Source organism: Colletotrichum spaethianum (genome assembly GCF_022836535.1).
Source record: "Colletotrichum spaethianum MAFF 239500 DNA, contig01, whole genome shotgun sequence".
Lineage (NCBI taxonomy): Eukaryota > Fungi > Ascomycota > Sordariomycetes > Glomerellales > Glomerellaceae > Colletotrichum > Colletotrichum spaethianum.
The window spans coordinates 1,103,921-1,125,680 of record NW_026054771.1 but is presented as its reverse complement, the minus strand read 5'-3'; the positions used below and the strand labels follow the sequence as shown (position 1 = coordinate 1,125,680).

Here is a 21,760-nt window from a genome sequence, read left to right as displayed (position 1 = left end):
CCCACCTCTCCCTCCCATTTCCTCGATGCCTCCAGTCGTGGCTTCTCCTGCTTCCCACCATTCTCTTTCGCCCCAGGGCATCGCCCCTGTTCCGACAAAACTTTCAAGAGAACGACGGGGGTCCTCATCGTATGTAGACCTCGATCGTCTCCATGTCGCCGATATCAGCGTCCTCGACCGTCATGTCCTCCTCGAGCTCGTCGCCGTCAAACATGAGCGAGATGGGCGCGTCGGCCGCCAGCCCGCGCATCTTGCGGAACAGCTCCATGATGGTGCCGATGGTCGTCGACGGCCGCACCGACGTCTTGAGCGGCTCGTCCGTCTTGGTCTTGAGCAGCACCTTGATCTTCTTCTCGGCCTCCTGCTCGGCGGCGGGCGTGCCAACCTCGTTCCCGCCATCCCCTGCCCCCTCGTCGTCAGAGTACTCCCCGAGGTCATGCCGCCGCCTCCGGGCTTCTTGCCGCTCGTGCTCCTCCCATAGCTCGCGTGTCCACATCTGCATGTGCACGTTGGTCCAGTCGTCGCGGAACCCCTCGGACGCATCCCCGCCGCCGCCTCCGTGCTTACGGAACGTGGCGGCGAGGTCGAGGCTATGCAGCGTCGTCCAGTCGTACAGCTCGTGCCCGCGCCACGTGAGGAAGACGCTCTCGAGCTCGGCGCGCGGGAGGTCGACGCGGCCATCCTGGACGTCAATCCAGGCGTTGCGGAGGACCTTGAGGGGCTTGACGAGCGTGAAGCGGAACTGCTTCTCCCTGGTCCCCGGGATGTCGGACGTGACGAAGACGTTGACGGTCTGGTTGGCCTCCTGCTCGAGCGCCTTTTTGCGCTCCATTGCGCGCTGGACGTATTCCTTGAACTCGTCGTCTTCTTCTTCTTCTTCGGGCGCGGGAGCGTCTTGGCCTTGTCCTCCTTCGGCAAATGGGTCGTCGTCATCAATGACCAAGGGCGAGACCGCGGGCTCCGAAGTTTGCCGCCGGCGCCTGGGTTTGCGTATCGGCGAGGCCTCATAGATGTCGTCGTCGTCGTCCCCTGGCCGATCCTCGTCCTCCTCATCGGGATCGTCGTCGCTATCGTCGATCGAGATGACGGGTTTCGTCGGTATGACCTCCTGCTTCCGCGGCGTCCGCGATGCCGCGGCACGGGTCATGCGCTTAGAGGGCGTCTCGGTGCCGTCTCGGCGGGTGGTTTGGGAGGGTTTGATTCTCGACTCGGGCGACTCGTCGCTAGTTCGCGAGCGTTTCGAAGGAGGCGTGCCGGGCTCCCTGGTTGGAGCCATGTCAGCGTCGTTCAAGATACAACATCAAAGTCCTGGGGAGAGGGAAAGTCCGTACCTAGCCTCCTCGTCGTGCCTCCTGCCAGGCCCCTCGCTGGCCTTAGGCGTCGGCTTCGTCTCGTCGTCTGGCGACCGCGCTTGCGAGCTCCTCTCTCTCTCTGCCTGTTTTCGCTTCATGCGCCGTTCCTGCTCCGCCACCGCAACGGGGAAAAACTCGGCGGAGCGTTTGAACAGGCTGAGGCCATCGTCGTCATCTTCGTTATTGTCCTTGGGCGCTGGTTTCGGGTCTGACTTTTGGCGCAGGGCAGTGGGTTTGAAAGGGAGACGCCTCTTGGGCTTTGCTGCGTCGGCCATGTCTCTCTCGGGGTGGTGTGCCTTTTTGTACGCTGAGCAGAAGTATGGAAAATTCTGGGTTGTCGCTCTGCGCTGCGATGAGGGTTGCAGGGGTGGCGTGGCTGAAAAGAAGGTTAACACGGGGATGATGGGACCAACGGAACGTTTCCATGCAGAGACCGGTTTTATAGCCGTTGGGTGGGAAGACTAATTGTCAGACCACAAAGGGGAAGCACCGGAGGCTATGCCCGAGAAAACGAGGCAACGGACAGAGTCATCACGAACAGCGCGACGGAGTGGAAGGGAGGGAAGGCGTCCTCATACGCGCATATGTTGGTTGGGTTGGGGTCCTGGGGAAGAGCATTGTTTCCGTGGTGAGAGCAAAGATTGAATTACTGGACCCCACCGGGAAGCCTGGCGCAGGTGGTTCGCCCTGTACGCTGCTCGGCGGTGGGGTGTGCACCGCTCGGGTAGCCTTACAGTGCGAACCATCCTGGAAAAGCTAGACTCAGGGGGATGGTCCAGGGCTTGCCAGTCCGCCCCAGGGAGTCTGTAGTAACAGCCCTCAGCGCGAGTCCAAGGCAAGGTACTTGTCGGCAAGTACCCTTTTCTTTGCGGTCGGCTCCACACGGGCGGCCATCGTCGCCAGCTGCCAGCAATTCTGCGAACATCATCACCCCGTTTGACGTCCGCGCCAGCCTCACTCACATCAACCCCACGACTCATCTCACCACGACTGAGCAGCCGAGAGCACCGACAACCACCCGTAACTCACTACACCACACACAAGCGACCGCAATGGAGAACGGAAACATCAGCCAGGGCGAGGGCAAGGACCCCTCCAGCTTCCTTGGCGACATCATCGGCAACCCCGTCACCGTGAAGCTCAACTCGGGCGTCGTCTACAAGGGTGAGTGAGCCGAAAGTACTCTGTCACATCGGGGTTTGGGACAGAATGAGAAGCCTGGCCGTGTTTGATGAGCCCGCGCTGACGTGATGCCATCGCAGGTGAACTGCAGTCCGTCGATGGCTACATGAACATCGCGCTAGAGAAGACGGAGGAGTACGTCAACGGCGCCAAGAGGCGGTCGTACGGCGACGCGTTCGTGAGAGGAAACAACGGTGAGTCAATCATACATCTCGTTCATGCATATTTGAGTGCTGACGCATCTCGTAGTCATGTACATTTCTGCAGACTCTTAGGCGACGACGGATGGACATGTCAACCATGGATCGATAAGGGGACTCGGGCTCGGGGCAAAGGCGCCCTCGAACATTGTGCTCGTCGAGGTGCTTTATCAGCAAAAGATCTATGAAAAGCAAAAACAAAATATACCCTCAATTCCACCAAATGCTCACATGCCACTGCCCTCAACAAGGTAAACGCACCATCAAACGACTCCTGATGCTCACTCCCTCGCCTACAACCTCGAGGTCCACGCGAAGTACGTAGCTCCATGCAGCGCAACCTCCCCCTTCTCGTTCTTCTCCACGCTCTCCCCCGCCAAGATCGCATCGAATCGCTGCTTGAACGCCCTCGCCGCCTCGTCCTCCAGCACGGCGATCTGGCTCAGCGTCCGCAGCCGGTTCCACAGGGCCTCGGGCGTCAGCCAGACCGTGAAGGGCACCTTCTCCTCGCCGACGGGCACCGAAAACAGGGGCATCTTTCTCCCTCCCTCGAACACGATGTCCTTGACGGCGCGCAGCGGGTTCGAGTCGAGCTGGTTGTCGAACACGTCCTTCCAGACGAAGTCGCGGAAGCGCGGCTGGCCGTCAGAGCCGAGGCTGAAGACGAGCTCGTTAAGCGCGTTCTCCCAGGGCGTGCTGGCTTTCCAGTGCTTCGGCTTGTTGTCTGGTTCGTGTCAGTCGCGTCAGTCGTCTTAACATGAGTGTTGCGGGTTGCTGGTGCCGGGCGAGGGGGTGGAGATGGAAACTCACAGTCTTCAATGTTCCAGATCATGCCCAGCACAGCAGTCGGCTTCAGGACGCGGTGGATTTCTTTCAGAGACTCTGGCGTCGCGAACCTGTGTTCCAGCGTGAGCCACGTTCGATCGCATCTATATCACAGCATGCAACTCACCAGTGAAAAGCCTGTTCAGAAGACAGGTAAGTTAGCATCCTTCCCGTCATCATCCACCCACCATTTCCAGCACATGCCCCTCCCGCTCTCAAACCAAACCCCCTTGAACGTCACGAAGACCGAGAAAAAAAACCTAATTGAAAAATAAACACAAAACAAAAACTCACCTGCGCAACAACAGCACCATCGCCCCACTCCTCGTCCAGCGGCAACTTCGCCGCAAAGCCGTCCTTGACCTCGACCCCGCGCAGTCCCTTCTTCTCGAGCTCCGCGCGCATGCCCTCGTGCGGCTCGACGGCCACGACCTCGAACCCCTCGTGCCGCGCCGCCAGCACCTCTGTCATCTTACCCGTTCCCGCCGCGAGATCCAGGACCCGCGCGTGCGGGACGTCGGCGAGGCGCAGGTGCGAGAGGAACTTCTGGGTGGCCTCGGGCGTGTACGAGGGCCGGTAGGCGTCGTAGGTGGCGGCGTCGGCGAAGCCCTTTGTCGCGCCCTGGTGGAGGGTCGTGGGAGACATGGTTGCCGTATGCTCGTGTTTCTTTCCTAGGTGTGCTTGCCTCCAGTTGTGGGATGCAGTTGGGCAGTGATGTGCAAAGACCACCTGCCTGGTGTACGTGTTCAGGAACGAGCTTCGCCGGCGTGGGCAAAGATGATCCGAGATGATGTGATTTGAGCGATATTATGTATGAACAAGAAAGAAACTCCCCCAAAGAGCAAGTCGTAGCGGCCGTTTATGGTAGCCAAGTCCCTTCTCTCTTCCTTCCTCCAGCACGCCCATGTCTAATGTGTGGGGCAGACGCGATGCGGGGAGTTGGTAAGGTGGCGGGGTTTCGAACTCACATAACCGGCGCCGGTACCGAAATCGCGGGCGGATGCCGAAGGCCGGAGCGCAGAGGTGGGATCCGAGCACCACTAGCGGATGACGTTTCTCTTCCCCCCCCTCTCTCGCCGTAGGCAGGTGCCCTTCGGATTCTTTTAGGTGTTTGCCTGCAGAGTCCAAATTCGGGCGGAAATCATTTGAGCATCCGATGATGTGAAAATTCTTTCTGATTCTTTCTATATGATTGTTGTTGTGTGTGTGTTTAAAGATAGTTATACCCACTCCGATTTTGGGGGGGAGGGGCGACGAGAGATCTTGCAAGTCTCATCGTCCGGGTTTTGTTCTTTTCAAAAGCCTAAACGCCTTCGTGTGCCATCTTTGCATGGCCACGAGAAAGAAAGCATGCCGTTATTCCTTTACTTTCCTTCCTGCCGCCACCATTGCGGCAGTTTTGCTAATGATACAGTTTATGATATTAATCTCCAACGTGTGGGAAACTCGCGGAAAAAAACCTGGAAAAATCGCTTCCCTATCCAATGCTGCTCGCAACCTGCTCTGATTTCCGCCGAAAGCCTTGTTGGCTTGCCGTCGGCGCTGACAGCCCCTAAGAGTGGTGACTACTGCTGCTTCCGCTGGTACCGCTGCTGCCGTCACTAGGGTAACGCTGGCTGGCAATATACTCGTCGGTCGCAAATTTCACGTGAGGACCCTGCTGGGAGGGCAGAAGACCTTGGTCAGCGCTGGGAACCGGCGACCGAGACTCCAGAGGGGTCGCAAATGGGTCGGAGAAGTCGCCAGCAGCGGACGAGGCTTGAGAAGTGGTAGAATATCCTTTGCCGTCCTTGGGGTTCTGAAGGCTGCCGCTGAAGGCGCGGACACCGTTGCCGGTCGTGGGCTGCGGGTTGCCTCCTTTGACGCTGCGGACGTTGTTCAGGTGACGGTTGACGGGGGAAGCGCGGATGGGCACTCGGACGTCGATGCCGTTGTAGGAAGAGCGGTCGACAGGGCTGACAGGGCTTCCAGTCTCGTCTGAGGCCTCGGAGATCGCCTTTGCGCCTTGGGGCTGGTACGTGCTGTAGGACGGGGCATTCTGAGGCTTGCCCTCAAGCTGGCTCAGGGCGTCGGCTCTGCTCGTTACAGGGTTGTGGGCCGACTTGGGGCGATATGTCTGGGGACCGATGCCGCCACGAGACGATGTCGGAGAACCGAAGGGGTCGGAGATTGTAGAGGTAGGCGAGACTGGACCCATCGAAACATACTTGCCCTTGGCCCTGGCTGAGTTGGGAGGTGATTCGGTGGCCGGCGTGTTGGGGCGAGAGATCCAAATCCCGTCAACCTCGATACCAGACTGGATGGCGCGGACGCCGAAAGGGATCTCGGATTGCTTTCGCGGAGGTGGCGGTAGGCCGGTTGATTCGAGCTCTGCAACGTGTGCTCTTTTCTCGGCGTCGATGATTTCAAGCTTCGCGATGTACCGATTCGTCCACCATAGCTTGGCGAAACCGATAATGAAGACGACGCCGATAGCGCAGGCTAGGACCTAAGTGGTTGTTAGTCATGTCCATGTACGTTTGATCAAGGTGGCTTACGAAAGTCATCTGCTGCCACAGCTCCCAGTCAACGAAAACCCTACCCATCTTGAAAGAGTGAGTGGGTGGTGATGAGAAAGCGTGTTGTTGTGTGCTGGTGGAGCGTGCTCAGAGTCCGAGTAGGCGGATAAGGAAGGTGTGTGCTATCAGATGAAAAGCAGTCAAGGCAAGTTGCTTTGGGGTGGAGCACAGCTCTCTTCTTGAACTGGGGAAACAGGCGAACGGAAGGCCTTCTTGGACTGAAACCAGTCCTTGCCCTGAGGCGTGAAGTCGTATTGTTCTGCAATCGGACTGGTTTGGGTCTCTTTGTTCGAATGCGGCGAGTAGCAGCTGGGACGGACGGTATCAGTGGCGAGATATCAGCGCGACCACAAAGGTGGTATTCACAAGATAATGTGTCGAAACCGTTAGAATGAAAGATTGTTACGGTTGTCGTTCTGCCGCGGTGTAGTGCGGAAATATCAGTGTTGGTCGAAGGTAATGTGAAGAGGTTAGGCAGTCTGTGAGAGATCGGCGACGAGGTCGAGTATTAGTTACACAGGACGCGAATGAAAGTGGCCTCGAATCGAAACATCCAATGGTGAATGAATATAAGAGGCGTCAAAGGGCTCTCGGCGGTGAAGGGAACGAAAACATGTATGTGGTGCAAGATCCTGTCTCCAGTGGTCGGACGGATGCTGGCAGGTTTTGTACGAAGCAGGGCACACACGGATAGTAACAGCAAACATAACACGCTTCTTTCCAATTGTCCCGGACGAGCTCATTGGAGGCCTAGGCCTGGACCTCGATGAGCCACTGGACTAGGACTAGACTGACGAGAGTGGGAGCCGGCGTCCGTCTCGGGCAGAGGGTGTCAGTGGCTGGTCGTCCTCCATCGCCCAAGTGGAGATGGGAGGGCGGTGGAGTGCTTGGTAGACGACAGCGCCGGCCGAGGACGCGCCCGAGTGAGTGAGTACAGCCATGTCCGTCGATGACCACCCAAAGGAGAGTACAGGTCGGTGTGGTAGGAACGAGCTCGTGAGGTTTCCCGAGCGCAGCTCCCGCACTCACCATGCCCGGCGCAGGGCATCAGTCTGGGTCATCCTTGCTCTTTCACTCAGACCCCCATGTCGCGGATCGCGACAAGTTACTAGACCTGTTTGCGTTTAGTCGACGGCGGTTTGGGGAGGCTCTCGCTCAGTCAACAGCCTTGCTCTTGCATTGCCGCCATGTCAGAATGCTTGGGTTCGGCCGGGCACAGTGGCCGACTGGCACGGAAAGGCCTGCTTTTGCAAAAATTGAAAGTGCGAATCCGTAGCTTGACGCTACCTCTGAAAGAGAGTTGCGGGGGATTGACGATGGACACAGGAGCTAGACGATGGCAGTGGTCCCAATGGCCGTTTGCGGAATGCAAGGTACGGCGCGGGTTACCTTAGCCCTGCCCGCTTACCACCGAAGGATGGGCGGAAGGCAAGCCACACCTGATTTCCAGACCGGGACGGAACCCTGGACAAGCTGTTGTCTCGCCCTGGTCCTCATCCACCTCGACTGTGTTCTGCTGCATGTTTGCGGCAGCAATCAAGCCACTTTCTGCCACGTTCTTGTACTGTTTGGCGTGGTTCGTTGCCTGCCCAGAATCTCCGTGCCCTTTCTCGACGTCGTAGACATGGCCTCTAGCATTCCAAAGTTGGCGCATGCTTTCTGGTTTCATCAAATTTGATCCTTTCGACGTCTGCTGCGCTGCGTTCTGTTGATACAGTACTTTCAGACCGTTGCTTCCGGCTTTCGTCCGATAAAGGTAGCGGGAGCGCGACGCAGGAACGGATTTGATGTGATGCACCGCCTCGGTGGGTTACGGGCCCCTTCAGTCGCGCTGCCCCTGGAGATCCCACTTGCGTGCTGATCTTTCGTCTTTGCTCCCGCACGTTGCAGTTGGTATGCGAAAGAGTATGTGCTTTGCTTTGCTTCGCATACATAGCATCGCATCGCGGGTGGAGCCAAGGCGATATCGACCTGAAAACGACCAGTGGTCTTGGCAAGCGACGGGAACCGTGGGATCGAGTGCGACTTGAGCGGCGAAAGGACGTGTTTTAGCTTCAACCTCCTTGTGACAACATTTAACGCTGTGCAGCAAACCCTCATCGTCCGATCTGCTCGGACGATCTGCTCGGACGCTCGAGTGCTGATCATTTCATGTGCTTCTTTTCCTAGGTACCTTGGCGAGTATGGTGCCGGCCTAGTGCACCGCAACGAGGTCCAACACCAAGGGATGGCGAGAACAGACATCAACCCGTTGAGCCCGGCGACGAGCTGTCGAGGTTGAAGGCCCCAGAAAGGTGGGTTGTGTAGACGCTTGGTGTCAATGCGGGTTGCTAGGCGCGGACTTGGTTGCCTTCTCACAGACATTCGAAATTACATGCGTCTCAGCATTATGTAAATCTTGGCATATACTCGGCGCCTGAACACTCTTCGACCGTATTTTCTGAGAAACATTATTGAAAATTGTCAAAATGACGGGTGCTGGGACGGGAGACTGCCAAGTCTAGTACTATATCAAAGGGGGCTAGACACGACAACAACGCAAATGTCTGCCGTGAGCAACTGACAGAGTAAAACCGCATCATGTTTGGGGTTGTTGATCCGTAACCCTTTGATCGAGGCGCCAGTCGTGACGCGCCTGTTGGTTGTGGTTATTGTGACACCGATGGTAGCTCAAATGTCGCATAGTCAGGGTCAAGACAACTTGAGTGCAGCGATACATGACACCTCCTCAACCTGTGAAACTGTAGCTTGCGCATAAGTAACGAACATGCCCGCCGATACACCCCAAGTTCAACGTTTCCCACAAATCTTAGAGACTTCCTGTCGAGTTCACGGCTTCCTTTGTTTATGCACGTCGATCAAAAATGTAGAACCGAGCCGCGGTCTCGTCATGGGTCAAGTTGAAGTGGGAGCTTTGTTAGACACAACTTGACAGATGGGAAACAGATCAGACGCCAATGGCAATGATTTCGGTAGGGATGGCAATGTCGTAGGATCGATCTCGAAGACAAAGGCGTCGCGCAGGCGCCTAGCCAGCGGCGAAAGCTATCCCGTGTGAAGCGCGACGTGGCATCTGAACAACATTTTTGGTATCGGAGGATGTTCTGGCGATCGCTTCGCAACAAAGAAGTGTTCCGAGATAGGCGTGGTAGACCTGGCCCGATCCGGCCTTGATGGTGAGCTTCACAACACTAGCAGTTCTTTGCTGACGATGGCCACGAAATGTAGGCGGCAGGGCTGGTCTACCTAACCAAGTCTAGGCTTCGAGTATTTGTCGCAGCGCAATGTTGACCTTTTCCGCTCATCGCCGATGTCTAGAGCTGGGGGGAAAGTCTCGGCCGTTAGCTGCTTCGTTGATAGGTGCGACTCGGACCGTTTTGGTGTGCCCATGTTCCCGGATACCAACCAGACTGCGACCACCACGCACAGCAGCTTTCGACAATGACCCGATCCGGCTTGCGATATCGAAACACGGAACACGGCACATGGGCCTAGACCTGCCCGGGCACCTCTTGCATTTGAAGAATTGCAAATATCTCCCACGCCGGCTGACTCAAGCCTTTCCCCGTCCTGTTATCAAGCGCGAGAGCGACTCTGACCAGCAAGGGCGACAGTCCGGTGAGTCTTGGGAGAGAAGATCCAACGATGAGGCGATCTTGAGAATTGGTGGTGAGGCCATGGGGAGTGTATTCCGCATGCGGATGTTGGGTCCTGGAAAATAATGGCTGCACCCCTCAGAGCCCGATGGCCTACTTAAGAGGGCGAGAATGTCTTCGATGTTTTCCTGATAGACGCTCACCCATCTTGGTCATCGTCTTAACCGAGTCACTCACCTTCCACTCGTGGTTGATCGAGAGTCGCAACAAATGTCAATTCAGTTCGAGCATCTGTATTCCTATCGTCCTCCGGGCTGGTACACTAGCACGACGTGCCAACGACTCGGTAAGCAGTGCTGGCCGGCAATAGACCGAAATCCATCACGTGCACTTGCAGCACTCGCAAAACCAAACGGCCGACTTCGCTGGAAGCATCAGTTTGGAGGTCAAGGTGAGCGAGCGGTGGTGGTGGAGAACAGGTCGGGCGTTCTCCGACCACGGCGACGACCGAACCCGTTCCCCGTTCGGAAAGTCGATGATCCGTCTGGATCGCACCTAGCCTGGGCAAGGCGTCATGTATCGGGCAGACGCGTTCTGCGCATTACGTTCCGATGCGGTCAATCAGGGACGGTTAGACGGACAAGATGCAGGTCCGCCGAGGGCGGTGGCAGGACAAGGAAAAATCGGCACGCCGATCATTGGGAAGTATCCTCTGCGGCCGTGGTGCCGGGACATCCGGGGCGCACCATCCACATGTGCAAGCTCGTCAGCATTCGCACTGTAGATGGAGGTACGCGGGTGGTTGTTCAGTACCGTGTTCGTGAGAATGGAGGGACCGCCGATGTGCCTTGGGGGGCCCCAGAGTCGACACTTGTGACCGATCAGAGGTGGCCCTTTTCTGCCCAGATTTGGAAGAAGTCTCGGCCTACTCAACGATGCGCGCGCTCTGAGTGGTGGGTCCATTTAACCGCTGTAACCACGAAGGAGCACAAGGATAATCAGGGCAGGCTGCGGTGGGGACATGGCGCTGAAGTTTGGGCCGGACAAGGTGGATGACGGCAAGTGTCACCCCATCTCGTCAAAGTTTCCAGAAGGGAGGGCACCCTGCCAAGTTGCCGATGGAAGGAGAACCCAAGCCCACAGAACGGTATGAGGTACCTCGTGCGCTGCTGTAATCAAGGTGGCATCCCAAGTACCCGTGCTCAGTAATCCAGAGAAAGCTTGGAATCATCATCTGGTGGCGGCTGAAGGGCACGAGTGACATGGGCAGGGAAATATGGGACAGACAGACACATGTCATCAACCAAGGTCCCCTGTCCTACGAGGGCTTCACAACCGGTTCGGTGCGGCCGGTCGTCCACCGAGCTTGATGTTTAAACGTGACCCAGGTATGTTTTCCTCGGGGCCCCGGGTAGTTTCGTGGTTCGTTCCAAGTTTCCCGGGTTTCCGAATCCCCGTCCCGTCACTGTAGTGTACCTGTAGCCATCAAAAACTCAATTCTCGTCGGAATCATCTGCTCTCTCCCTGTCGTTTGCCCCCACTGATGGGCATGGCCGCGAGGACGCTGCTGCGATGTTGGGTGTGACGTTGGGTCCTGGTGCTGATCTGCAGAGCAAAGTCGATGATGGGAAACATGTGCATGTTGCACACCTCCATGGTTTAGGGACCTCGGACCCAACCAGGTCCCCTAAACTCCAAGTTCCCACTCGGCTCTGAAGATGATGGCAAGGTCAGGTCCGGTCCGGAATGTCTCCCCTCAGCGAAAGCCGGCCCCTCACCTCACCACCTCATGATCCAATAGATGCAGCTGCAAGAGGGTCATTCGTCACTTGCAAGTCTGAAGTGCCCCCTTGCATCTAGTCCCCGAGGGGCAGTAGCGTGTATCCGTACATATTGCTGTGGATGCGTACCTAGGCAGATGGGTAGGAAGCGGTGGCACAAGGAAAGGAAGCAAGTGTGGCCGTGGTGTTGGCGCGGGGCGGGAAGGGAAAGACATGGCAGGGACAAGGGGAGGGAAGGGGAGTGCAAGCACAGCCCAAAACCTGCAGATTCCCGCCCGATGAGATTGCCTCAAACGTACTTTAGCTGACATCTCTCTGCCGTCTCCCTCGATTCAGCACCTCTTGCGTCCAATCTCTCGCGTCCCTCTTACGTCCTCAACTTACAACAGCGGCACCCACATTCTCCAGTCCCCGTCTCCATCTACCTTGCGCCTCACCTATCCTCCTGCGCCCATCCTTCGCCCAGACTCCAGACCCAATCCATCCAGGCGTTGCGCATCCAAGCCACCATCTGACGGTTAACCCAAGACCGGACCCTGGCACACTGCAACGACTCAAACAGCACTGGAGCGAGATCAGCAAACCTCGACCCGACCAACGATACGGTTAAGATTGCCATATAGTTCATCGCCATCCCGCCTACCCTACCCCCGCCCTCTGGCTCCACTGATCGGGTTCTTTGTCAAACGGTTCCAGCATCAACCTCGAAACTCCAACACGACCCAAAACAACACTGGTCAATTTTTCTCTCTGTATACCCCTACCGAGCTTGCATCCTCGCCTGGCTTCAACCTCTTACACTATTGCTTGACGTTGAACATTGCACCTCGAAAACCAGACAACCCGACGATTCCGCTTTCCCACCATCCTCCGCCATGCCTATTCGCAACCCCTTTGCCCGCCGTCCGGGCCATGCCATTCACGCCTCAGTCGGGGATGAGAACATGCGACCGGACGACCATAAACCGTCGCATCCCGGATTTGAGAAGCAGGACACTGTGGGTTCCAAGGCCTCATCTTCGCTGAGCATAAGAAGCTCCAAGAGCCAGGACAACGGCGAATACAAAATGAGTGGTAGGCGCTTCCGCCCAAACGCCCGCCCCCACGCATCACCTCACCACACATCCCGAATTGTGACCATCATGAGACCAATTGACTGATTGTTTATCTGCGTTACAGTCGTGAACGACAGTGGAGTCTACCTGCCGGTATGCACCCTCCCGACCACCTCCATCGTTTCTTGAGACATTTGCTAACGCATGTGCGCAGCCATCCCCAACCGAAGAAAAGGCCTTGTGGCCGCGCAAGTACCTCGGCTCGGGTCGCAACTCGACAGACACCCGCAATGACAGCGGCGAGATCGAGCACTTCTCCATTTCGAGAGAATCTTTCGATTCGTACAGGCGATCATTTGTATGTTGAACTTTGTCGCCAAGCCAACGCTGCTCGATTTGGCGCCATCACTGACCGCATTTGCGCTGCAGGATATCACAGCACGGTCCCCCATTCCCCAAGGCGACTTCCCGGCACGCCAGAGTCTCGATTCAGCCCGTTACCCCCGACTACCTCGATCCGCGATTGACAGGCGAGCCGACCGGGACCTGCCCACCGCCGAGGAGGGCTTTGAGGACGTGGGCTTGGACGACCAGAAGCACCAGCAACACCAACCCAGCCGCATGCGCGGCTTGTTTTCGCGCTTCGGTGACTCTGACCACAAAGAGCCGAGCGCCAACTCGCCTAACTCAAGTGTCACGCGGTTCCTGTCGGGCGCAGGAAGGAAGCGTGGTCAGAGTGGGCAAGGTTCAGAGTTGGGCACCATCGAGCGACCCAAGTCGGCAGCGTCAGTTGAAACAACTGAAGTCCACTGATCGTGCGCCTGGCTTTCGTTCTCATTTTGTGTATTCAACCAGCCGGTGCGAGCCCTCGACGGCATGGGATTTGGCGTTACTGGCTGGGCTATGTCTCTATGTACGGGACGCATTCGCTATGAAATGGTTAGAACTAGGGCTAACAACCCAGACCCTCACTGGACCTAGCCGCATTATGCATATACGGGTGGCTGTAAGTAGGCCTAAAGGGCGGAGCTTTGAGACCAGGCGTCTAGAAACAAGCTCCCTAATGATAATGATAACCGTTTTGACACCACTTCGCTGCTGTGCCGTCGCTGGGTTGGTGGAAAGACCCTTGGGTAAGTGGCAATAGTATTTGAAGTGAATACAAGTAACGTCTTGGCCTTGAAAGTGATTGGGAATCTAAGGAATTAAGAATCCGAATACCGGAGGTCTGGCGGAGACATTCCCGGCGGCACGTTCCAATCGCCAGGCCGCTCATTGACATGAGATCAAAAAGATTGCGAGCTATCATGCATTCATCGCACCAGGACCCATCTTCGGGGTTTGCTTGCGACCCCACCTTCGGATACGTAATGGAGGGGCAGAGGGGTTCTTTCCGCCGGCCCGCCGCTCTCATCACCATCCAAGCCGGACGTCGATGACTCTTCATTTTTTCCCGTTTCCTTTTGGGATTAATACCTCGGGACCCTCTCCAAACATTAGATAGACCTCCGCCCTGTTCATCCGGTGAAACCTCAGGTCTGGCTGCAACATAACAGTCACCCCCCCTCATCTAAGAGAAAAGAAAGTTCAGAAAGGAAAGTAAAGAAAGAAACCCCGCCCACGTTCCCACGCAATGGCTGGAGACATCCCACGAACGGCACCCCGGCCTCCTCCGGAACTGGGGCCGCCGGCGGCTCGGATCTGTCGTCCGGCGTCAGCAAGCTGTCATTCGCCACGCGCACCGTTCACGCCGACGACGGCATCAGCGCCCACCGCGCCGTCGCGCCGGCCATGCACGTCTCCACGACGTTCAAGTACAACAGCAACCCGGACGAGCTGCGGCCAGGGGACAATGTGGATGTAAGTTTCCTGCTGCTCAGTCTCTCTCGCTCTGCGTTTCATGTTGTCGTGAAGGAGCCGACGTGTATGTGTGTGAGAGAGTGAGAGAGAGAGTGAGAGAAAGAGAAGGGGGAGAGCGAGAGAGAGAGTCGAGGTTGTGCCAATTCAGATGCTGACCCCCTCAACAGCCCAAGGCCCCGGGCGACTCACACGTCTACTCGCGCTACACGACCCCGAACACGACCCGCTTCGAGGCCATCCTCACCTCGGTCCTCGGCGGGCCCTCGCTGACCTACTCCTCGGGCCTGTCGGCCTTCCACGCCATGCTCGTCCACCTGAACCCGAAGCGCGTCGCCATCGGCGAGGGTTACCACGGCTGCCACGGCGTCATCAAGATCCTGACCAAGCTCAACGGGCTGAAGCAGCTCGAGCTCGACGAGGCGTCGCTGGAGCAGCTCGAGGCCGGCGACGTGCTGCATGTCGAGACGCCGCTGAACCCGACAGGCGAGGCGCGGAACCTGGCCTACTTCAAAGAGGTCGCAGAGCGCAAGGGGGCATACCTCACGGTGGACGCGACGTTTGCGCCGCCGCCGCTGCAGGACCCGTTCCAGCTCGGCGCCGACGTGGTGATGCACTCCGGGACCAAGTACTTTGGCGGCCACTCGGACATGCTGTGCGGCGTGCTGGCCGTCCACCCGAAGCACGCGGACAAGTGGGTGCCGAGCCTGTTCCAGGAGCGGTGCTTCATCGGCGGCGTGATGGGGAGCATGGAGGGCTGGCTGGGCGTGCGGTCGATGCGGACGCTGGAGCTGCGCGTGGAGAGGCAGTCCCGCTCGGCGACGGCGCTCGCCCGCTGGCTCGACGAGGAGATCCGGCGCGACCCCGCGGGCGCCGTGGGCAGCGTCGTCGACAAGGTCGTGCACGCGAGCCTGCAGAAGGAGGACCTGGCAGACGGCAAGGGGTGGCTGGCGAAGCAGATGCCGGGCGGGTTCGGCCCCGTGTTTGCGATCCTCTTAAAGGACGCCGAGGACGCCAAGAGGCTGCCGAGCAAGATGGCTCTTTTCCACCACGCGACCTCGCTAGGCGGCGTCGAAAGTCTGATTGAGTGGCGTGCGATGAGCGACAGCAGCTGCGATAAGAGGCTGCTGAGGGTCAGCGTCGGCGTTGAGGGGTGGGAGGACCTGAGGGACGATCTTGTGCAGGGTTTCAAGGAGTTGGCGGAGGAGAAGAAGAAGAGGGTCTGAGGGCTGCCTGTCTGCTCAGTGACGCCGTGTCTTTGAAGTTCCCCAAAGGATGGCTACTTGGTAGAGTATTGCAGGCTGATAGATCAGAGACCTTTCAAGGTTTGAAGAAGAGTGGCAGTTGCTGTTATTGTTCTTCGGGCTTTGCAAGCAGCTGACATGGCACCTGGTCTCATTTTAGCTGGAAACAATAGACTTTGAGAGGTGATGTATCAGGGGCCATGCCAGTCCTTAGTTATCTATGCATGGCGAGGGCCTCATTCGTTCTTTCGAACTCACGAAAGCCCCTTGAGCCAGCGTCTGTTTATTCCGTCGTCGTAAATATTTGCTTTCGACAAAGGGGCCAAGCGGAAATCAAGCTGAAGCTCAATCAAAGCAAGCGCAGCTCAGCCAACGTCGGTCGCCGCACGGGGTATCTATCCAACAACTTTCCGCCTTTCCGAATCTTTGTTAAGCCCCTATCCCCATCTCATCTTATAACAAGATATCCAGGGAGCCGTCTTCGTTCAGGCAGCCCTCCAGCTTGTAGCGGGATGATTCGAGTCTGTCGAAGTGAGTCAGTTGGTGCATTCTTACCGTTGAGAATAAGCACTTACGAGAACTGTATGGATCCCGTGACCATGCAACGGCAGGCGTCGCAGTAGGTCTTCATCATCCCCCGTCTCTCTTCACCTACCGCCTCCTCTAAAGTGATGGCAGCAGCCTCAAAAGCTGCCACGGAGGTGACCAGCTCAGCGAGAAGAGCGTCGACGGCCTGCTGAGGGGACTTACCCCCATGCTTCATGAGGATGGGAATGGCGTTCACAATGCTCTCGTTGCCTTCCTTGGGCTATTCGTGTGCGTCAGTACGTAGGATAATGGGATGGATAACAAGGGAAAGAGGGACACGTACAATTTCCTTGCGGAGGGAAAGTATATCATTCGTGCTATAAATTGTCAGTTGGTCAGCCGCCGTACTGCTAAGCAGAAAAAAGGGTGACTTTACATCCAAATAGCCCTGCTTGTCTCAGACCATATGGTTTGGATTTGTCCCATGTATCGAATGTGCTCTGGAATGTTATCTGATAGACCAAACCTGCTACACTCATTAATAGGGTCCGAAGACTTCATGTTCTCGGGCGACTGACTCGATGAGAGCGCACAGAGTCCAGACCGCGGCCGTGCCATGGCGAAGCTCTGAGTACGACTTGATACCGGGAAGAGTGCCCTGCAGACGCATCATCTGTTCTTCGTGGCAGTTGTTGATGTAGCGCCGCATCTGGTTCATGAAGATCTGCCTCTGCTCTGTTCAAGGGTCAGCCATGGCTCCAATATTCAGGGGTGTCGAGCCTCACCATGAGAGTAGGCCTTTTTCAGTTCGTCTCCGATCACCTTCAACTCGACATTTGCTTTGTCTAACTCGATGTCTGATCCGGCCTTGGGCGCAAGGTCGAGGACATACTCAAGCAGCTTGATGGTGCTGTCGCGATATGCCTTGGCACGGAGGATGTCGTTGCTCAACTCGCCGGTTCCCTGCTGGTCGATGGCGTCGTCCCAGCAGAACAACCAGACGATATAGAGAGCCAAGGTCCGAACTTGTTCCCATTCTGGATGAGGGTAGTACCTGCGAATATGGGATCAGTGGTCTAAAGATTATAGCAAAAGGGCGCCGCTTACAGACTGACGAAGCGAGCATAATCCGCCTTCCGGTAATTCTCTCGCAGTTTGGACGGCTTGACGAGACTAACCGTAGAGGATAAAGTCAGTCAAGTTTCCTTCTTCTTTGAAAGTACAAATTGCGCTGGACTTGCTGCTCAAAAGCGTCTTCAACGACAGGGATGAGGCGCTCGTAGTTGACGTTGGCCTTGATCGGCCATCCCTTCAAAATGTCATAAAGGTTTGGGACATGGATGGTCTCCCCCTTCAGGGCTTCGGTTATGACGTGAGTTTTCTGAGTCTTTGAGCTCATTGTGTCGGCGGTCGTATCTGACGCGTTTTCTTCATGCGGGTTGGCTCGGCCAGAAAGACCAGAATAGAGGAGATGTTGGTCGACGCACATCCTGGCGTCGAGACGTTCGTCCAGACTCCATTCATGCAAACGAGACAGCTTGAGAGTGAAGTTTCGTCTAAATCTTGCCAGTCTGAGAAGCATTATGGGACGACGGCAAGCCTGAGTCTTTGGTGGAAACTATGATGGAGACCGGTAGAACCCTCAGACAAGTCAGAACCGTCTGATGAGGAAGGGGGAAAACAAAGAAGTAGATGGGATGGGACATGACGTGAAAAACATCCAGGGGACATGAACAGGAAGGAGAGAGAGTGCTTTCGGTCCCTTTATGCCCAACCTGCCCTCCGTTCTTCTCAAACAAGCCCCAAAAGCCCAGTGGTCTTGAGGTACAGCGCCCTATCCTTTGACATGAACTTGATGATGAAATCCAGAATTGATTAGGTTGAAGAATTTTGCAAGGTCGCAACTCGAGTTTCTCACTGCATACCTAGGCTTTTGTTTTTTTCCCCTCCGCTTCCAGTTGTTACACCTCATAGAGTTACCATTTTACGTTATTTCTTGGTCTTGTGGATGCCAACCTCTCCTTTGGAGGCCTCTCATTTGCTTTCAGCATGTAAGCCATGTACCTGGTCTTCATCACGTCGTTGACGCGACACAAGTACTGCTCCTCACGAAAAACAGAGATCAGCTGAGCGGCTCACTTAATATTGAGTCCGAGGATCTGATCCGATATCCTTCTCCGTCTACATAAATCATGCTTCCAACTGAAGTGTCTAACACATTCTGCAAGCTTTTCGGCTCCCTCAGGTCGTGTCCTTCTTGGTAGCCAAAAATATCTGGTGCTGTTTGGTAAGTTTTCCGAGGGTATGGCTTCGGGGTCGTACAGGTTGTAATCACCACACATTGCGTAAGACCATTCATCAATTTTTATCCAACAAGACTTCAACGCTGCTACTTAGACCAGTCTTGGCGAAGTAGACACTGGAGACCGCTTGCAATGCTCCTCTGGTGTGATGAGATGTGGTATCTGCAGAATCTTGTATCGCAGTTGACCGATGGATCGGGCTCTAGCGGTTTATTGATAGACAACCACACACGCCATTGCTTCTGTCCCAGAGGTATAGATGAGACTAGGCGTTTATGCTCCATTTTCCCATGGATCAACGGCTACCTGCGTGGGAAAATACTGGTACTCGGATGGGCCCTTCTTGGGCATACATTGGAATTCAGACTCTGTAAAACACATGTGGCGCTTTCATTTCCGACTCCCTCACGGATACCAGCATGTAATCAATAGCCCCCATCGTACAACAATCCTCCTTGTCTGCACCGTGGTCAATACTCTGCGTACACCTCCATCTGATCCGTGTACCACCCATCTCAGCTCTTCTTAGGGGTCTCACTTGGTGGCGCCGCAGTCTTGTAGCACATTTTCTTTGTGTTGCCTCGCTAAAACAGCAGAAAGGAAGCCATGCCTCATCAGTCCACGAAGCCGCGATTTCGCGACCCTCGATCATGCTGAAACCCGACGCTTTGTGTATGAGAGGTCTGGACCAGGTGGGTAAAGTCTTTGCCCTGGCCATGCTGCCTCAAGAAAACACGGGTTTGCGCCGCGTACATCCCGGGTGTAGTGACGCGAATATGGTGCTCGCATTCTCAGCGATTCGATGCTGCAGCCGAGACCAGCTCCGGCCGTAGATACGCACACCGTTCACGGTTGCCGATACCCTTCACATGACTCTCATGGACGCCATCGAGATCGAGGCGGGGCCCGCGGGTAGGTGCAAGTGCAGTAGAGTATTTTGTAATGTCGCCATGTAATCTCCATGTAATGAACGACAAACTGTGGAATGACGAAAGGCTCATCTGTCCGTGTCGACTTCCTTCAGCAACTCCGTCAAGTTCATGATCCTGTAGCCGCGTCGTTTGAGTTCTGGAATGACCTTTCGCAGCATGGGAACGGTCCAGCTCCTCCTGTCGTGGCAGATAATGATGGCACCGGGCCGGGCCATGCTTAGAATGTGATTGGCGTTCATCCGCCAAGAGCTGATCTGAGCGTCGTGCGGATATACGCTGCCCAAGACCATCCTGTATCCCATCTTGTCGACCAGTCGCCGCATCTTGTCGTTGAAGAAGCCCGAGCCCGGTCGGAAGTAGCTGGCCACCAGGGGTTTATCCTGGTACTCGTATGCGACCTTGATCTTCCGGTAAACCTCGAATATCTCCGACTCCAGTTGTCCGTCGGGTAGGGATCGCGAAGCTTCGTCGTGCATGGCATGATTTCCCAGCTCGCTTCCAGACTCAATGATCGCATCCATGTCTGCTTCGCGGCCGTCCATTTGCGATCCGATGAGGAAGAAGGTGGCGTGGGCGTCGTTCTCTTTGAGGACCTTCAGGATCTCGGAGGTATGCTGGGATGGTGCATCGTCGATCGTCAGGCCGATAATCTTCTTATCCGTCGAGACCTGCCAGAGAACGTCGGGCCATCGTCGGGCGAAGTAGTTGATGAGAGACGCCGGGGCTTGTAGATGATGTAGAAGGGCACGACCAGGAGGACGACCAGGGCGAGGAGGGCCAGCAGGGTGGCCATTCGATTCCTGCGTACGCGCCGGCGCAGCTTGTTCGGGAATCTGAGGAGCGATATGCGTGCCATTGGCCGTCCATTCACCTTCGTGTTTGTCGAGGGAAGAAGGGGAAGGGCGACATCGTCGAGCTCCTCGAGTGGTGGTGAAACAAAACGAAACGAAGCTGAGCCTGGCGCACAGCTCCCATCAACGCAGCTGCAGGGGACCATCACGTTCCAGAGCTTATCCCCTGGCTGGCGCCTGTGGCGTGCTGTGGCCGTTGACACCGATGGGGAAGTATGGTCTGGCGGAGATCGTGGCTGAGACCAATCAGCAATTGTCACCCGCTGAAGTCCTTCCCGTCGGACTTGACCCACTATCAACCTCCCGCAGCCACTCTATTCACATGGTCACTTGCCGAGGCTTCAATGTCGTCTAATCCAACTTCCGAGCAGACACACCAGAACCAAAGTCCCTTTCTGCCGACGATCGCTGGATCTTTTTCTACCCCTCAACTGGATTCCGTGCTAAAACATGACCTTTTCGGTTGGCTGAAGTCCAGTACAGCGCCCCATCGTCCGTTATGCCATCGATTCCAGGCTGCATGATTATCATCCTGGCATAGGCTGCTATCACACAGGGGATGCCAATGGCGGTCCTCGCCGATTGAGGCCAGAGTCGATTTCTTTATATTTCGAAAACTTCAATAGTCTGGAGTTCCTTCCTTTCTCTACGTACCTTTTCTCTGTGCAACCTACCGCAGAAACTATGCACAGAACTATGATGTGAATTTTCTTCGCATGTGACTGATATGTTGGCATGGCTATTCTCAACACCCTTCAGCCTCGATAATGATGAAGAGGATATGTTCATAGTCAAGCGGCGATTCGGAGACACCAAAGGATAATGTTTTGTGAATATTCGGGTTGATCGGACATGCCACTTCATCTTGGTGTTCAGTCCCACCATGACTACTGACCTCGCCGCAACTTATCATCCCCTACCATTTTACTGAATATCGGCGCCTAAACAAGTTTTCACTAATTCACTAAGTAAACAGTAAAACGAAGACCTTGTTAGACTCGCCTGGGTTGTTGACGGAGCAGCTCCCCTGCGGTTGTTGACAGCTACTGTCAATGTCTGGCCTCGCGATCAGCACAACCGTCAATCCTGTAAGGCATCCTTGTAACCTTTCCTCGGCGCACTAGCCGCTCCTGCAGAGTGTTTCTCATTTATTCTAAGAGAGAGAGCCAGTATCATGGGTTTAATGGGCGACGGACGCCAGCACACCATAGTCATAGGGCTGGGACAAGGCTGCCCTCGGCTTCCCGAAGCCGACCCCGAACTTGATCTCTAACATTACACCCCAAGTTCTGTTAGTCTTCGCTGCAGTGTTTGGAGCTATATTAAATCCTAAGGAAACACCGCGACTAACACCAAGTTGAAAAAGGAAAAGAAGAGCTCACATCTTTAGCATCTGGATCCCTCGACATACCGTATCCAGCGGGCCGGAATCGCATTGAGTTCAGAACGACTCCACAAGATCAAGAAAAGACTCACCAGGATCTGGCATGGGGCTG

The 21,760-nt window shown here is 55.9% G+C and overlaps 7 protein-coding genes across 7 annotated transcripts; 2 read left to right on the top strand and 5 right to left on the bottom strand.

The window, feature by feature from the left end:
• Window positions 1-124: 124 nt before the first annotated feature.
• On the bottom strand, window positions 125-1,627 carry ColSpa_00281 (protein ESC2; the record flags this gene model as incomplete). The annotated part of the gene is made up of 2 exons (XM_049266493.1): window positions 125-1,262; window positions 1,332-1,627. The coding sequence occupies 2 exons, from the start codon at window positions 1,625-1,627 to the stop codon at window positions 125-127; spliced, it is 1,434 nt and encodes a 477-aa protein (XP_049122450.1).
• Window positions 1,628-3,027: 1,400 nt separating this feature from the next.
• Window positions 3,028-4,204, bottom strand: ColSpa_00280 (putative MFS-type transporter; the record flags this gene model as incomplete). The annotated part of the gene is made up of 4 exons (XM_049266492.1): window positions 3,028-3,458; window positions 3,545-3,630; window positions 3,687-3,697; window positions 3,854-4,204. 4 exons carry the CDS (start codon window positions 4,202-4,204, stop codon window positions 3,028-3,030), a joined length of 879 nt encoding a protein of 292 aa, XP_049122449.1.
• Window positions 4,205-5,111: 907 nt separating this feature from the next.
• ColSpa_00279 (uncharacterized protein) lies at window positions 5,112-6,144 on the bottom strand (the record flags this gene model as incomplete). The annotated part of the gene is made up of 2 exons (XM_049266491.1): window positions 5,112-6,047; window positions 6,097-6,144. 2 exons carry the CDS (start codon window positions 6,142-6,144, stop codon window positions 5,112-5,114), a joined length of 984 nt encoding a protein of 327 aa, XP_049122448.1.
• A 6,225-nt stretch (window positions 6,145-12,369) lies between these two features.
• Window positions 12,370-13,362, top strand: ColSpa_00278 (uncharacterized protein; the record flags this gene model as incomplete). The annotated part of the gene is made up of 4 exons (XM_049266490.1): window positions 12,370-12,568; window positions 12,674-12,702; window positions 12,764-12,907; window positions 12,979-13,362. The coding sequence occupies 4 exons, from the start codon at window positions 12,370-12,372 to the stop codon at window positions 13,360-13,362; spliced, it is 756 nt and encodes a 251-aa protein (XP_049122447.1).
• A 978-nt stretch (window positions 13,363-14,340) lies between these two features.
• On the top strand, window positions 14,341-15,632 carry ColSpa_00277 (putative transaldolase; the record flags this gene model as incomplete). The annotated part of the gene is made up of 2 exons (XM_049266489.1): window positions 14,341-14,409; window positions 14,643-15,632. The coding sequence occupies 2 exons, from the start codon at window positions 14,341-14,343 to the stop codon at window positions 15,630-15,632; spliced, it is 1,059 nt and encodes a 352-aa protein (XP_049122446.1).
• A 471-nt stretch (window positions 15,633-16,103) lies between these two features.
• On the bottom strand, window positions 16,104-16,413 carry ColSpa_00276 (uncharacterized protein; the record flags this gene model as incomplete). The annotated part of the gene is made up of 2 exons (XM_049266488.1): window positions 16,104-16,173; window positions 16,226-16,413. The coding sequence occupies 2 exons, from the start codon at window positions 16,411-16,413 to the stop codon at window positions 16,104-16,106; spliced, it is 258 nt and encodes an 85-aa protein (XP_049122445.1).
• A 303-nt stretch (window positions 16,414-16,716) lies between these two features.
• On the bottom strand, window positions 16,717-17,577 carry ColSpa_00275 (uncharacterized protein; the record flags this gene model as incomplete). The annotated part of the gene is made up of 3 exons (XM_049266487.1): window positions 16,717-16,913; window positions 16,964-17,232; window positions 17,402-17,577. The coding sequence occupies 3 exons, from the start codon at window positions 17,575-17,577 to the stop codon at window positions 16,717-16,719; spliced, it is 642 nt and encodes a 213-aa protein (XP_049122444.1).
• Window positions 17,578-21,760: the final 4,183 nt, after the last annotated feature.